The sequence below is a fragment of the Rhinolophus sinicus genome, chromosome 14 (assembly GCF_057876585.1).
Source record: "Rhinolophus sinicus isolate RSI-liver-muscle chromosome 14, RSI-T2T, whole genome shotgun sequence".
Taxonomy (NCBI): Eukaryota; Metazoa; Chordata; class Mammalia; order Chiroptera; family Rhinolophidae; genus Rhinolophus; species Rhinolophus sinicus.
In genome coordinates, this window is record NC_142514.1 from 24,563,409 (window position 1) to 24,579,675 (window position 16,267).

General features: G+C 53.9%; 2 protein-coding genes across 9 annotated transcripts in view; one reads left to right on the forward strand and one right to left on the reverse strand.

The window, feature by feature from the left end:
* The window catches only part of KIAA0319L (KIAA0319 like), an 89,358-nt gene extending 87,047 nt beyond the window's left edge, over positions 1–2,311 (reverse strand). The window contains exon 1 of one of the 3 annotated variants that reach the window (XM_019726497.3): positions 2,179–2,311. The gene's annotated coding sequence lies outside the window, so the exon portion shown is untranslated. Of the gene's footprint in view, positions 1–1,825; positions 2,036–2,178 lie in introns of those variants that run through there. The other 2 variants (XM_019726494.3, XM_019726495.3) reach the window with 2 other exon arrangements.
* On the forward strand, positions 2,069–11,054 carry NCDN (neurochondrin). Of its 6 annotated transcripts, XM_074334383.2 has the most exons (9): positions 2,423–2,501; positions 2,885–2,981; positions 3,388–3,591; positions 3,724–3,864; positions 4,967–5,935; positions 6,717–6,958; positions 7,519–7,743; positions 8,141–8,283; positions 9,552–11,054. In XM_074334383.2, exons 4-9 carry the CDS (start codon positions 3,742–3,744, stop codon positions 9,986–9,988), a joined length of 2,139 nt encoding a protein of 712 aa, XP_074190484.1. In that variant the 5' UTR covers positions 2,423–2,501; positions 2,885–2,981; positions 3,388–3,591; positions 3,724–3,741; the 3' UTR covers positions 9,989–11,054. The 6 variants fall into 6 exon arrangements, with proteins under 6 accessions (XP_088647149.1, XP_019582059.1, XP_074190484.1 ...); XM_074334384.2 differs by lacking the exon at positions 3,388–3,591 and having other exon boundaries at positions 2,885–3,007; XM_074334382.2 differs by lacking the exon at positions 3,388–3,591.
* Positions 11,055–16,267: the final 5,213 nt, after the last annotated feature.

The window sequence follows — 16,267 nt, forward strand, 5'->3', positions numbered from 1 at the left end:
ATCCCTGGCAAATGACACAGACTGACAACCCCCACCCACGGCTAGCATACAGGGAGATTGGCACTCCATGGGCCGGATATCAAAACTGACTAATACCAGGAAACAGACACACACAACCTGCAAAACTGAGGTACAGCCCACCCAACAAAATGCTTTCACTGAGCCTTAAGACCTCATCTTTCTCCTTCACATCCATCCCTTCCTATTTCTAGTTGTTTTGTAGTTGTACGTTAGGGAGCAGAGAACAGAAAGGTGGTGTGTCAGCCAGAGACAGGCTCAAGAGATTAAGAAATAGAGCCTAAGTTAGAAAGTATATCCAGCAACTTCTCTCGCCTCCCGAGATGGAAAGGGTGTGTGTGTATGTGTCTTATCCAACACATTTCTGCCTACCACAAAAGGATTTTAAACTCAAGGTGACTCAACATCTGTCATCAATATAGCGTATGACAGGTGGGCGATAGAAGCATTGAAGAAATGAATAGGTTTTGAAAACGGGAGTAATAAACACCACGGATTAGCAAGCTGATTAGAAGTACAACGTCTTACAAACCATGCATAAGAGAGAGGGAGAGCTATTTTCCTGTGAACACCAAACCGGTCATTCCTCTGAAACCTACAACTGCCCAACCGCACAAATCACTGCTAGGGTCCAGTCAAAGGCTTGCTGACCAGAGACCCTTCACCTTCACCAACAACACTTCACCAAGATCCAAATGGCTTGTTATAAAATCAAAGGGTAACAGCCCAGGAAGACAACACACACCCCCACAATACTTGACAAATGAAAATCAAGAAAAGCTTGCAATAGTTCTGGCATGTAGGGCGTTACAAGTACATCCGAAATAAAAGCACTCTCTGTTGCAGCAGCTGTTCAGACAGAGCAGGGGGTAATGTTTACTTAATACTTCAGGTTGATGGGGAATGTATCATAGTTCAGTCTGTCAGCTACATACGTGGAACTCCATTTATGTACACAGCGATAAGATATGTTTGAACAACGACAGAGCAAGTCTGAAGCAGCCTATTCAGCTGGTGTGAGTAATCAAGAATAAAGCTCTTTTTTGAAAAAAGTCTGATATTTAGGAAAGTTACAGAACAGACTGCCATGAATAGCTTTGCTTATATTTGCAGACATTGTTTCCCAAATAGCTGAAAAAACGAACAGATTGTTCTGGGAGGTCGTCTTTTCAGTTTGTTCCTGGCTTCCAGTCTGCTAATCACGTAAGAAAGCACAAAGAGTCAGCTAATGCTCTTCACCTACTGCATCTATTGTCAGTTGGGCACAACCACCATGAGATAAGAGAAGGCAAAGCTTTCCTGGATTCCCGCCTGAGGGTTTCTCTTTTGACTTCATTTCACTTTTGTGCTCCCTGCAGCCACCACAGGACCCCTCTGTGGGGCAATTTTCCAAGTCCTGAATAAGGCAGATTTCACATCGTAAAGTAGCTTTCGTGCTCAGCCCCGCCCCCCTTATTCTGCATTAGCTATCTTGGTGGGAACACCAAACACCAGAGACAGCAGCTAAGGGCGAGGTTGCAGAAGTCGAGGGAAGCAGGACAGCAGCGCCCCGAGCCCGATCTGTGTCTGTCAAGGGATAGAGCGACCTGCAGGACCAGGCCCGAGCCCGAAAGAAGCAGGGTTCAGCCTGGGACTTGAGCTCCGCACTTGTAAAGCCAGAAGCAGCTGGCTGCCCTAGCCGGGCCAGGAGCGCCACCTCCGGGTCCCAAAACCCGGCCAGTGCACCCTCAGAAATAGCCCGTCCCCCTTGCCCCTCCCCTGAGCTCGTGGTCCTCGGCCTGGCAGCCAGCCGCCTCCGGCCACCTACCCGGGCTCAGGGCCACACAGCGGGGCCCCGGCTCTCGGGAGCCTCCGCCAACTCCCGGTCCATGGGGTCGGGACCCCAACCTTCGCTCCCCTCACCCGGAGGAGGAGGAAGAGGAAGAAGGTAGTGCAGGCTCCCCACCCGGACAGCTCCCTGTCGCCTCAGCCTCCCCGGACAGCGACAGCGGCCGGAAACGCCGCCTCCCCCCACCTCACGGGCTCAACCCGGAAATACACTCTTCAGGCTAAGCAAGCCCTCCTACACCCCCCCACCCCCGGAAGCTCAATCCCAGCCGCGAGCCCGAGGGGGAGGAGGGGCAGTGCTGGAGGGGTAGAACTATGCACGAGCGAAGGAACCTGAGCCTTCACGCTGTCGCCTCCCGCTCTCCAGAGGCAGTCTGCGCCTTCGCCTGCCCTGCGCGAGCCCTGGGCCCCAGACTCGGGCAATACCCTCAAGCAAGATGGCGGCAACGGCAGCACCCCTCACGGCTTAGCGCCCTGCCGTGCCATTGGCCAGAGCCTGGAGTGAAGCCGCCGCGGATTGGTCGAGAGCGTTGCGGAGGTGGGGGTGGAGCTGCGGCAGCCTGGAGCCAGGAGTGGGCAACGCGGCGTGAGCAGCGGCCCCAGGCTCCCGGAGCAACGCGCTGAAAGGAGACTTCGCTGCTCGGGGCCGTAGCCTGGTGAGCTCAGCCCCCTTGAGGCCCTCCCCTACATTCCAGCCGGGGCCTCTCCGAGCCGGCGCTGATCGATGCCGATACACCCCGGGGACCCTATCGTGACTCCATCGCGCCATATCGCGACACCATCGTGCCCTGTCGAGACTCCATTTTGTCACAGCCCTTTTCAATATATAGCTATTTTTTTATTTGCACTGTCATCTTTGGGGCTGTCCCATGTTGTGATTTTGCCGTGATCTCTCCGTGACATCACCGCGCCATCGTGAAGTGTGATCTCATCGCCGCCCCTGTCGTGACTTCATCAATGTCGTGTTGTGACCTGGCTGCGGCGGGACAGGTGGTGACCGCCAGGAACCCTCCTTCCCTTTCTCATCTCCCCGTCTCAGCAGCCCCGCTTCGATTATCCGGCTTTTGGATTCTCCGTTGTCCTGGGAGCTACCTGGGACCCTTTCTTGCTTCTCCAGCCCCTGCCGGCATCCACAGGCTGGTAGCGGGACGGGGAGGGCGAGGTGCGGGAGCGCAAGGGGTTAATTCTGCTGCTGCTGCTGCTGCTGCTGCTGCTGCTGCTGCTGCTGCAGCTGCAGCTGCAGCTGCAGCTTCTGCCCGAGGGAGGGAACGGAGAGGAGGCAAGGTGCCTGCGGGGGCGACTGAAAGCCCTGGCTGGAGGGGTGGGGTCTCCAGAGGGAACTCCAAGCCTCCCCTGGTCAGCGCCCTTCATCCTCACTTCAGCTGAAGCTTTTCTCCTGTCTCTTCTGAAGAAGGGAGGGGAAAGGAAACCTAGGATGCCCTTTTCCCTCCTGTCAGCCTGAGTCCGGATAATCGAACTTCACCCATGTATGTCTCCATTCCTCCCTGTCTGTCCTCACCACTCCCTCTCTGTGTGCCTCAGTGGAGGGAGATAAAACCAGGCTTCTGGTGCCAGAGAGCAGCTGAACAGTGGGGCCAGCCCCCTCCACCCCCAGGAGATTGGTGAGGAGAGCTGTCCAACTGAGCAGCAGGATGTATGGTCCTTTCGTTCCCACTTTCTGGAGGTGACCTTGGACCAGGGTCCCTTCATCCCAAAAGCTTTGAAGGTCCAGCCCCTTAAAGGGAGGTCAGTCCTGAGGAGCCCATCCCTCCTGATCCTCCCCTCCCTGTGTGTTAATCCCTCCCTCCATCTTCCACTCCCACCCCCGCCCCCGCCCCTCCTCTGCAGTGGGATGCTCAGTCCCTCTTGTGTTCACAGTTGGGCAAGGCGGGCATCATGGCCTCGGATTGCGAGCCAGCTCTGAACCAGGCAGAGGGCCGAAACCCCACCCTGGAGCGCTACCTGGGAGCCCTCCGTGAGGCCAAGAATGACAGCGAGCAGTTTGCAGCCCTGCTGCTAGTAAGGAGCTGACTGAAAATTGGGAGGTGGGAAGGGCTGGATGGTTGGGCCCTCTAGGAATGGGGTCAATAAGTCCCCGAGGATATATAGGTCGTGCAGGCAACCCTGGAGGCACCAAGACGCCTATCTTTGGACTCTTGCTCCCTTGAGTACAGGGGCAAAGAGGAGAAGGGGGATGAATAAGGGTTATGGCCCTAGGAGCCTTGGAGGAGGCTGTCTGGGTCTGCTCTCGGGTGTCCCAGAGCAGATGGGAGCTGACTCATAGGATAGCAGCAGCAGGTAGTAACTGTGCAGAGCACTTGAGGGCTGGGGATGAATGTTCTGGGGGTGGAGAGAGTAGCAGGACTGGAAGTGACTGCGAAGGGGTCCCAGGGGATGGCCGGGATGGCAGTAGGTAGGTTGAGGGTAAGGGAGCTGGTTCCAGGCTTGGCCCTGTTGGAGGAACCCAAGCTGGGGACAGCAGAGCAAGAGCTGCAGTGCTGGGAAGGAGGGGTTGGTGTGTGGGGGGTGAAGGGAGGAGGGAGTACAGCCGCTGCTTGTTTGCCATGGCAACAGGGAGAAGGCTCTGGAGTCAAGGGCTCACACTGCAGCAGAGGAGGTGTTTAGGTGCAATGTTAGGGGAAATGTTTTGACAGGCAGAGCAGCGAGACACAGGAGCCATTTCCCCTGAGAAGGTGGCGGGAATGGATCCGAGACTTCTCCAGAGAGAGCAATTAAGAAGGGACTCGAAATCCTTGGAGGATTTTAAACACTGAGTTCTAAGCCCCTTTCAACTCAGGTTGTGGGCATCTAGATTAGACATCAGGAAGAACTTCCCAACTGACCAGGTGATAAGACGGCAGAACAAGGGTAAATAGTTGAGGAGGCCTGGACCTCCCTTCCACGGAATAATCATAGGTGAGGGATCCCGGAGGTCATACCTATCTGTCTCCAGGGAGAAGGAAGGAACTGGATGAAGTGACCTCTGGGAGGCTTCCCAACCCCAGAGTGAGTCCCGTTACATAACCTAATCCTGCTAATATTGAACTCCCCAGGGTGCAGGGGAAAGTCTTTGCCACTTCTTCTTTTCGCCCTGCTGATAGCACATACTGCCCCCCCTCAGGTGACCAAGGCAGTAAAAGCAGGTGACATCGATGCCAAAACTCGGCGACGGATCTTCGATGCTGTAGGTTTCACTTTCCCCAATCGTCTCCTGACCACCAAGGAGGCACCTGATGGATGCCCCGACCACGTTCTCCGAGCCCTGGGTGTGGCCCTGCTGGCCTGCTTCTGCAGTGACCCTGAACTGGCTGCCCACCCCCAGGTCCTGAACAAGATCCCCATCCTTAGTACCTTCCTCACAACCCGGGGGGACCCTGATGATGCTGCCCGCCGTTCCATGATCGATGACACCTACCAGTGCCTGACGGCTATGGCAGGCACACCCCGTGGGCCCCGGCACCTCATTGCTGGTGGCACCGTGTCTGCCCTGTGTCAGGCATACCTGGGGCATGGCTATGGCTTTGACCAGGCCCTGGCACTCCTGGTGGGGCTGCTGGCTGCTGCCGAGACACAGTGCTGGAAGGAGGCAGAGCCTGACCTGCTGGCTGTGTTGCGGGGCCTCAGTGAAGATTTCCAGAAAGCTGAGGATGCCAGCAAGTTTGAGCTCTGCCAGCTGCTGCCCATCTTTCTGCCCCCGACAACCGTGCCCTCTGAATGCCTCCGGGATCTGCAGGCTGGGCTGGCACGCATCCTGGGCAGCAAGCTGAGCTCCTGGCAGCGCAACCCCGCACTAAAGCTGGCAGCCCGCCTGGCGCACGCCTGTGGCTCCGACTGGATCCCAGCGGGCAGCTCCGGGAGCAAGTTCCTGGCCCTGCTGGTGAATCTGGCGTGCGTGGAGGTACGGCTGGCACTGGAGGAGACAGGCACAGAGGTGAAAGAAGATGTGGTGACTGCCTGCTATGCCCTCATGGAGTTGGGGATCCAGGAATGCACCCGCTGTGAGCAGTCACTGCTTAAGGAGCCACAGAAGGTGCAGCTCGTGAGCATCATGAAGGAGGCCATCGGAGCTGTCATCCACTACCTGCAGCAGGTGAGGGTGCAGTGGCCCACAGAGGAATCCAGTGTGGGGGGGAGCCAGAACCAAGGAAAAGGGGGAAGTGGAGCTCCTGCACCTCTGAGTAATGGAGAGACAGCGACAATGCACTTCCCTGGGAGTAGTGTGTGACCAAGCCTCCACACCCTCCCCGTGCCTCCACATAAGCACCATACCACACACCATATGTGCACTTATCACAGTACACACACACGCACACACAACACAGTAACCTCCCACTCACAGCCCTCCCCCCAGTACACACACACACACACACACACAATCGAAGCCGTCTGTTCTGCTCATATAGCATTGTTTTACATACATGCACATACAAACTTGTAACCCTGTGGGGAAAAGCAGCATGGCTACCTGCAGTCTGGCCTCTGAAGAGGTTTAGCTAATGCCTCCCAGGTCAGAGCTGCTGTAGAGGGAGTGTTTACTTGGTTCTGGACCTCTGAGTTTCTTTTTAGCCCTGAGATACTTTGGAGGTGGGGGGGCAGGGGGAATACAAGTTGAGTCCCAGTGAGTGCAAAGTCCTGTCACCTGAAGTCCAGTTAGCTCAGCAGACATGCCCTGAGGGCTTGCTCTGTACCAGGCCCCTGTTGGGTGCGTCCCTACCACGTTCTAGGTGCTGAGTACACAGGGTCTGCCTCTGAAGGGCTCCCAGGCCAGAATTCCCTTCTAGTTGTGTTATTCCAAGGCTGGTCGACATGCTGTCAAGGCAGGGCAGGGGCTCTGGTTCTGCTCCATCTCAAGGGGGATCCTACGGCAACAGGTGGGGCCAGAAAAGCAGAAGGAGCCCTTTGTGTTTGCTTCGGTGCGGATCCTGGGTGCCTGGCTGGCTGAGGAGACCTCATCTCTGCGCAAAGAGGTCTGCCAGCTGCTGCCCTTCCTCGTCCGCTATGCCAAGACCCTCTACGAGGAGGCGGAGGAAGCCAATGACCTCTCTCAGCAGGTGGCTACCCTGGCCATCTCCCCCACCACCCCAGGGCCTACCTGGCCAGGGGATGCTCTCCGGTGAGTTCGTAGTTACAATCTGTCCAGCCACACTGTTGTAAAGAAAAGTGTAACAGAGGGACACCTCCTCTCCCCCCAGACTGGGCTATGCTGGGCTTCCTGACTGGGGCATGAGATTGCCTTGAGGATTATTTCTGTTTGTGTTGGGGGGCTTGTTCCCACAGGACTCCTAGGCTGCCAAGTCTCACTTGCCAACCCCCGATTTCTCTAGAAAGAGAGAACTCATGCTTACTGAGTATCTACTACGTGCCAGGCATTTTTCTATACTCTTTACGAAAACCTCATTGGGTCCACACAGCAAATCTATGGCGTAAATCTCATCCACATCTTCAGGATGAAGAAACTGAGACTCAAGGAAGTTAAAGTCACTTGGCCACACTCACACCATGTGGCAGAGCCCAAGTTTGAACCAAGGCCTGTGCAACTCCAAAGCTGTGCTTCTTGTGCAGGATGTATGAGGACGTGTCCTTTTCCCCTACTTCCATTTTTCTTAGGTGGGGTGCCCCCAAAAAGGGAATCTCTCCCTACCCCTCACATTTCTGTCCCTTCCACGCCCCCAGGCTCCTTCTGCCCGGCTGGTGCCACCTGACAGTCGAAGATGGGCCCCGGGAGATCCTGATCAAAGAGGGGGCCCCCTCACTTCTTTGCAAGTATTTCCTGCAGCAGTGGGAACTCACATCCCCCGGCCATGACACCTCAGTGCTGCCCGACAGTGTGGAGATCGGCCTGCAGACCTGCTGCCACATCTTCCTCAACCTCGTGGTCACTGCACCAGGGCTGATCAAGTGAGGCCGGGAGGAGGTCGGAGGAAGTGGGCGGGGGGAGAAAGGGGTTACTCAAACTTGCCCCAAATCTTCACCTCCTGCTTTGCTTCCCTGTGCCTGTGGGTCCCTGTTAGTGTTAGAATGAAAGAGTCTCAGAATAGACAGAGCCACCCCACACGAGGCTGTGGCATCTCTGGAACTCCTCGGCACATCTACCTGGTTCAGCCATAACCCAGTCTCCGCTCCCCAGATGCCATGAATGGGGCCCAAAATTAACTCTCCACCCTGTTGCCTAATTTCTTGCCAAACCCGGGCCTGATGAAGCTGGGAGCCCAGGATCCCAGGTTTTCCCAGGGCTTGGTCTGACTCTGTATTAACCTCCTCTCTTCCCCCCATCTTTCTATCCCTCTCTCCTCAGGCGAGATGCCTGCTTCACGTCTCTTATGAACACCCTGATGACGTCACTGCCCGCACTAGTGCAGCAGCAGGGGAGGCTGCTTCTGGCTGCCAACGTGGCCACCCTGGGCCTCCTCATGGCCCGGCTCCTTAGCACCTCTCCAGGTAAGTCCTGGGGACCCAGACCTAATGGATGGGATAGACAACCTGGGTGGACCTGCTGGCCTCTGGGCATGTCACCATTTTCAGAGAATGGTTTTACAGAATTTTCCTATCCAGACGAACTCTAAAGTATGTCTCCATCCCTCACCCCACCCTTCTTTCCAAAATGATAACATTCTCTTCCTTCTGAAGACTTTTAAGGCAAGGTCTGGTGGGTGTAAGTACAGGCCTACTCCCAGCAGCCCAAGGAATCTGAATCCAGTGTTTCCAAGGTGGAGGAGCCGCCCCCAACCAGGCCTTGAGTCAGATACCTGACTTATCTCCATTGAGGTTTTTCTCTGCTCAGCGCCTCACCCCCTCGTGACAGGCTTCAGCGCTTGGTGCTCCTCTGCACATACCTTCTCCCCAGCCCTGCCTTACTCTGGCCATGTGCAGGGGGAAGGCCAGCCCCTCCAGCCCCTGCCAGCCCGCCATGTCTCCCACTTTGGCTGTGGGTGTCTGCTTGGGTCCCTCTGTCCCTGCCTGTTCCCTGTGCCCCATCTGTCAGGTTGGAGGAGCTGAGCAGACGCCCAGGAACGGGGTGTAATGAGCCTATACCCTCAGCTGCCTCTCTTCCCTACGTGGGGATCCCAGCAGGGTACCCAACAGTTGGAAGATGAGCAAGTCCCAGTGGACCAGGAGCACCCCCTGCTCTCCAGCCCCTGCGCGTACTCAGTCCCAACTGTATCACCATAGCCCCTGAGTAGAACCCCAGTGCTGGTTCACCCACAAATGCCACCAGGTTAGATTAACAGCCCCTGGGGCAGAGTCTGCAGTGCAGGGGTGACCCTCAGCCCACAGGTAAGCAAAGCCGAGTTACCAGCTCCCAGTCCCCTTTGGCGCCCTCTCCTGGCCCAAGAATCAAATTGATGCAACCTCCTTACCCTGTTGAGGAGCCCCTAGGCCCAGCAGCTGCTCACGTCACTGCTCAGACTTTCGGTAGTTCTGACCATGACATTGAATGTTCCAAGATAATTACATTTAATTCTCACAGCAGATTTTTCTAAGATTGGCACAATTGGTCCCATTTTACAAGTGAAGAAACGAGACCCAGAAAAGTGAATTACCCAGGGTCGCACAGTGAAGTCAAAGGCAGGGTTCAAACCTAGGCAGGTTGATTCCAGACTATTATTCGGCTCCCTGAATGTGCCCACACAGGAAGGGAAAGTAAGGGTCTGGCAAAGCAGCTGGCCCATCTGCTTCATGCCCCCTACTCCCTGCTTGCCTTCCAGCTCTTCAGGGAACACCAGCATCCAGAGGTTTCTTCGCGGCCGCCATCCTCTTCCTATCACAATCCCACGTGGCACGGGCCACGCCTGGCTCAGACCAGGCAGTGCTGGCCCTGTCCCCTGACTACGAGGGCATCTGGGCTGATCTGCAGGAGCTCTGGTTCCTGGGCATGCAGGCCTTCACAGGCTGCGTGCCACTGCTGCCCTGGCTGGCCCCCGCTGCCCTGCGCTCCCGCTGGCCACAGGAGCTGCTCCAGCTGCTAGGCAGTGTCAGCCCCAACTCCGTCAAACCTGAGATGGTAGCCGCCTATCAGGGCGTCCTGGTTGAGTTGGCACGGGCCAACCGGCTGTGCCGGGAGGCCATGAGGCTGCAGGCCGGTGAGGAGACAGCCAGCCACTATCGGATGGCCGCCCTGGAGCAATGCCTGTCGGAGCCCTGAAGGGATGTCCACTGGGGGCGGGCAGCGAGGGAAGGAGGGAGGAGGCATCTTCCCTGAAGCCCCCAAACTGGATCCCCCCTCTCCAGACTCCCACCCACACACCCCAGCTTTCTGGCTTTTCCAAGGGCAAGGGCATTGTGCCCACCCTTCAAGTGTAAGGAACTGTGTCCTGCCCCCTGGGCCCAGTTGGGCGGGGATTGTCTTGGAAATCAACGTGGCTGTGCCTGCCAGGCCCCGGAAGGTTGGAGCAGCCCCCAGGGAGGGGGGCACTAGGTGTCATTGTGCCTGATGTCTGGCTCCCCCACAAGAGGGAGGCCTCAGGGTGGGACAGGGCTGGCAGGAGCTGGCTGCCTCAGCCCATGTGCCCTGCCGGCCAGGGCGTGGGCTCCCCTAGGCTGTGGTGCCCCTTTGGCCTCCCAGGTCCACGTCCTTTAAATTGGCCATTTGGTTCTTGCCCTTGGCCCTCGTGGGCAGAGAGCAGGCTCAGGCCATTGACATCGCAGTTCTTCCTGTCAACTTCAGTGACCCAGGGTCTAAACTGCCCCATCCTTTTAGGGGCAGACAGGCCTGGTGGGGGGTGGGGAAAACTCCGTCCACCTGAGCTTCCCTGAGGGGACCCAGAAACCCTTGGGCCTGGGTCTCTAAGCTTTTGTGTCGTGTTGCAGCAGAGTGATGATGGGGGTTGGGGGGTTATTTATTTTGCCTGTCCTTATCCCTGCTTGGACACCTGAGCATCTGATCCCTGTCCCCCTGGTGCCATCTGGCCTGGCTGGAGCCAGGAACAGGAGGGACACTTCCCCTAAAGCCGCATGTTTCCCTAGTGATTGCACCCCGTTGCCGTCATGGTGCCTGGCTTTAAATCCACCCCTGCTTAGGACTCCTCTCTGCAGAGAGACGCGACTGGCGGCTCCAGCAGGAACTACCTTTATTATGAACCCAGGGGGACCCCCCCACACACACACACCTGATTTCTTGCTCCCCCCCTTCCCTCCCCCAGTGCGTTCTGTGATCGCCAAGTTCAAAGCTGTGCACATGTGGACACTCAATAAATGTTCATTGGTGACAAGACGGTTCCTGTGTGGTCTGTCCTGCACCTTCTCTCCCAGGTTCCAGCAGCTCACAGTTACTATTTGCTGAACACATGCTCTGCTAGGCATACTTCACAAGTGTTACTCAGCCCACCCAAGAATCCTATGAAGCAGGCATTATCCTGATTATACAGGTGAACACACTTAGGCATAGATAGGGGAGTTGCTCAGAGGGTTGCAGGTAGTAAGTGCCAGAGCCAAGACTCCACATAGGCCATCCAACTTCTCAGCCTACCCCTTCATTGCTAGGGCAAGGCTGCTGATGGGGGTGTTGCTGTGGCCAGGCCTAGTTGGGGCTCTGGTCTCTGGTGTACAGATGAAGTGCTGCCCTTCCATGTCAGCAGTTTGTTGCCAAGTGGCACTGCTATATCCTCCAATTTTTGAAGAGAAATCAGAAATCGTAATTTTTATGTGAAATTTGATTTTTGAATGTTGATTTTTAAAAAATACAATCACTGCTACCCCAACAGAACATTGGCAGGCCAAATGTGGTTTTCAGGCCACCAGCTGTTCACCTCTGCTCTATGTCAAGTGAGGAGGGGAAGGGCCTAGGTACTTCAGCAGGAGATGAGCAGAGCACCCACTGCCTCACCAGGCCTGAGCCAAAGTTGTCAGACAGGAACCAGACGCAGACTCCTTTCCACCTAAGCCCTCAAGCCTACAAGCATTCACTCCTTACAAGTCCTGCTCTTCCTGAGTGCCAACCTATGGTTGGCTGTGCATAGACAGGAACATTCATTCATTTATTCGATATACTGAAAGTCATGTTCATAGCATGGATTCCGTGAAATCCCTGAAAAATACAAAAAGATAGACCCTGCCCTGCCCTCAGCAGCTTAAAATCTAGAGGGGAAACAGGAAAGGCAACAGAGAGCTCTGAAAGGTGTGAACAGTTGCTTCTATGGGAGGATCTGAACAAAGTGTGGCTGGAGCCTAAGAGCTCCTCAGCCTGTCTTAATAAGTCCAGGAAAATTCAGAGAAAGTATGTGCTCTGAGATCTGAGTGTGAGGAGGGCTTGCCAGGTGGACGAGCAGAGGAACAGCAGGTATAAAGGCACGCAAGCTTAGGAACTGCAAGTAGGTCATTGCTGCTGCAGCGGAGAGTGTGAGGAGTGTAGAAGATGAGGTCGCACCAGTGGGCATGGACCAGACCTTACAAATCCTGCTGTGCGTGTCAAGAAGCTTAGGTGTGGGATAATGCCGAGACTGATGTTTGAGCAGATTGAATGTGATCCAGTGTGCATTTTAGAAAGATGATTTTGGCTGCAAGAGGGACGACTGAGGCAAGGAGCTCAGAGGGGAGGTCATAAGTCTGAACTAAGCCAGCAGCAGTGAGGATGGAGAAAATATAGGTAGGAGTGAATTCATAGAGCTTGGTGATTAATTGAAAGTCAAGTAGGTTGAAGAGCCAAGGATGACTCCAGATTCCTGAGCTGGGCCACTAAGTGGTTAAGGAGGCCATTCACTGTCATGGGGAACACTGGGAAACAGGTTTGTGCAAAGTATAGGCTCATTTTGGTAAATGGTGAATTTGTGCTGCTTGTGGAATATCCAGTGGGCAGTTGCTTTCTGTGATCTGGGGCTCAGAGAAAGGTCTGGGTGAGTGACAGTTTTGAAGTTCTCAGTATAGATGGTCCTTAAAAGTCATGGGAGTGACTGAGATCACGGGAAGTGAAGAGAAGACTACTCCAAAGGAGGGGCAACCAGCCGTTATCCCTGCTCTCCAAGTACTCTCCCTCATGCAGTGATAAACCTGGTAAAAAAAACTCATAATACAAGGAAGACTGAGCTCTGTACTTTAGAGACGGGTGGTGAGAGAATTTGGGGCCCCGGAATGCAGGGCAGGTCTAGGCTAACTTGGAGAGACCAAGCTTGCTCCTGGTTATGCAGCTGCCAGGGAGAAAAGGAAACGCGAGCTGCAGTTGTGAGATCCTACCACGAGGTGGCGCCTCAACATCTCCTTGTGCCAGATTTCCCCCACCCTGCACTCAGCCAGGCCCAGACCAGAGTAGGAGATTGTCAAAGGCTGGGAGGAGTGTAGTTGTGTCAACAATAAAGGCGGCAGGCCTGAGTTTTTTCTTAACATGAAGTCCAAATGCAAGCTCACTTTTTGAAAAGAGAGGGAAAGATTTGAGCATGGGAAGAGAGCAATGTGCCAAGTATGCCAAATGGTAGTCTGTGTTTGAACTTGTACACCTATGTGTCAATATGTGTTCTGTGTTCCCATGTTGTACGTTTCCCATGATTCTCTCTGTGTGTGTTGTGTGTCCCATGTGTTCAGGGGTGTCTGCACGTGTACCCCATGCACATCCCAGGCTTCTACATGTGTGTATTTGTCCCAAAGAGTAGGCGACCTGCAGTGTCCACCTTCATGCTTCAGAGAGTGAGGAGTCCCTTGTCCCTGAAAGAGAAAGGCAAGAGTCTGCAACCAGAGGGTCCTGAAGATTTAGGAGCCCCCCAAAGCAGCAGCAGACCATGGAGAACATCTTCTCCCCCGTAGCCATAAGCAAAATCACTTACTTATCAGATTATCCTCCTCAGATTATGCATGGGTTCTATGTCTAGCTACCCAGGGTTGTACTCACATGGAGACTTCCTAAAGGATCCCTCAATAGACTGAGGGATTCATAAACTCATCCATTCATGCATTTGTTATTTCTTCACTAAGCATTCATTGAGCACCTGCCATGCACCAAACCCAGTGCAGGACACATTTTCTGTTTCTCGTTTCATCTTCTTGTGAAGGAGTTCATGAGGCAGGAAAGCAAAATTAGTTGCAGCGGCAAAGAGCTTGCAATGGTGGTTAAAGTGTTGAAACCTTTTTTCCCTGAAGATTGTTCATGGAGAGCCCTAGGAGAGTTTTCAGCAGGGAGGTAGCATGATCTAGTCACTTTTGTTGCTAAATGGAACTGGAATTGGATCAGAAGACATATGGATGAAGGCAGGAGACCAGTTAGCGGGTGTGCGATGATCTAGGCAGTGATTCTGAGACTTTATCTGCTTCTGAGTCACCTTACGGGCTTATTAAAACACAGATTGCCAGGCCCTTCCCCCAGAGTTATCGATTCAGCATATTTGGGGTGGGGCCCAAAAACTGGCACTTCCAACATGTTCCCATGTGTTGTAGGGGATGCTGGTACAGGGACCCCACTGAGAACTACCAGTCAGTCTATGAGAAAGAGTGTGGCAGCTTAAGGCACTGACAGAGGGGTGCAGAGAGATTTTAAGGGTTAGAAATGACAACACTCCATGAGGAGCAGCTTATGGGGGGAGGAGAAGGTCAGAGTCTGGGACTCTATTTTTAATTTGCAGGATGGTGGTGTCATTTACGGAACTACAGAACACGGGAGGAGAAGCAGGGTGGTGTTGGTGGTGGGGGTGAAGGAGATGTTGATTTCAGTTTTGGACTTAGAAAGTTTCAGATAGTGACAACACAATGTCTGGAGGAAATATCCAGCTGACAATTGCATCTATGGGCCGGGATTTCTAGTGAGAGATACAGACTGGAGATGACAAGCTTGGGAGATAACAGTGGACAGCTAGACATTAAAGTTTTGAGAGGGGATGAACTATGTCATGAAGATTATAGATAGGAAGAAAAGGCAAAAGCTTCAATTCTGAGGCTAAATAACTGGCATTAAGGATGTGGGTAAAAAGAGAGGAAATAGAAGACTCAGGAGGGGCCAGAGTAGAAAGGAAGAGAATAAAGCAAGAAGGGTGCAGGGAAGTAGGGGGACGGAACCCAAGGAAGTCACTGGACAGGCAGCCTGCCATGCACTTTCCCAAGCCTGCTGGAGACAGAAGGGGATCCCCACAGCTGAGCACAGACATTATCAGCCTTGCTGCTCCTGGACTTCTCCCAAAGGGGTCCACCAACCCGTATGCTATGCACTGACACACATACGACTATTACCTGTCCTGGAACCTGACTTCTGCTGTGGCAGAAGTGGAGGATGAGGGGAAGAGAGGCCTCACCACAGAATCACACCCCCCACACTCCCCATATATAGACACAGACACAAACATATTCCTGCCTCGGATCTGTCCTGGGCACAAAGCCTGCAGAGTTGCCCATTTCTGCTTCATCCACCACTCTAGCTGGTGGTTCCAGCCTCCGGAAGGTTCTTAGCTTGTCAGATTCCCCCTTCCCCCAAATCCCCCATCCACCCAGGCTGAGATAACTCAGACCTGAGCTCTACATCTGCCATGTGCCTTCTCAAACCCCCTCAAGTCTCCATGTACATTCCATGGGTTAATGGTATCACTTTTATTGCCCCTTCTCCTCGATCTCAATATTTTTACCTTTATGTTCTCATCTTCCACTTCACTAGAAAGAAGCCTAAGAAAAATCTAGTTTCCTCTACCCTACCCTACATTTTCGTTGTTGAAGTTGCAGAAACTGAGATCAGAGAGAAAAAGGGACTTACCAGGATCACAGGTCAGTTGAAGTCAGGACTAAATTCTAGGCACCTGAGTCTCAGGCAACACAGACTAGGAATTCTGAGCAGAGAGGGGCTAGAGCTGGACTACCCCAGCTCTGCCACTTGACTAGCTGCTTGATCTTGAGTAAGTCAGTTCACCTCTTTGCCTCATTTTCTTCACCTGAGAATGGGGGTGATCAGGGCATCTATCTCATAGGGCTGTTCAGAGGGTTAAATAACGCAATATTCACCAAGTACTTAGCACAGAGTCTGGCACACTCCGTAGTGTTTGCTGTGACTATTTCTACTATGCCATGGTCTGATCATCTTCTGACATTTTTAAACACCTTCCTTCTGCTTTCTTAATCTCATTCCCCTTAGCATGCTTCTCGTTTCCCTTTCTTTAACCCCTGTCGCTCTTTCTTAGGAGAGGAGGGTTGGGTTTGGGGAAAAAGAAAGACGAAGTGACTGCAGAGACTGGAACATGCTTGAGAGCCCGCCAGCCAGTGCCTGCCACAGAACATACAGCCTGTACGTGTTAGTGTCGCGATAACATAAGGTCCACACAGTGTCAGTTACACGCAGATGCACTCAACAGGCCCACACTCAATCAACCTGTGGCTTCAGAAACATCTTGAGCCCTTCTCAGGTGGAACTCATGCCTAACCTCATCCCAGGCAACTCTCTCTAGCCAGACTGTGTGTCCAACTTCCTCAGACCCCAGTTTGGCACTGGGAGTTACCAGCCTGGAGAAGCCTGAGTTAAGTGGGC

Excerpts from the sequence above, each read along its gene's own strand:
- NCDN (XM_088791023.1), top strand. The coding sequence starts at position 2,803 with ATGTCGTGTTGTGACCTGGCTGCGGCGGGACAG. Across the intron at positions 6,959-7,518 it reads TGGCCAGGGGATGCTCTCCG|GCTCCTTCTGCCCGGCTGGT; the intron begins GTGAGTTCGTAG and ends CCACGCCCCCAG. Across the intron at positions 7,744-8,140 it reads ACTGCACCAGGGCTGATCAA|GCGAGATGCCTGCTTCACGT; the intron begins GTGAGGCCGGGA and ends CTCTCTCCTCAG.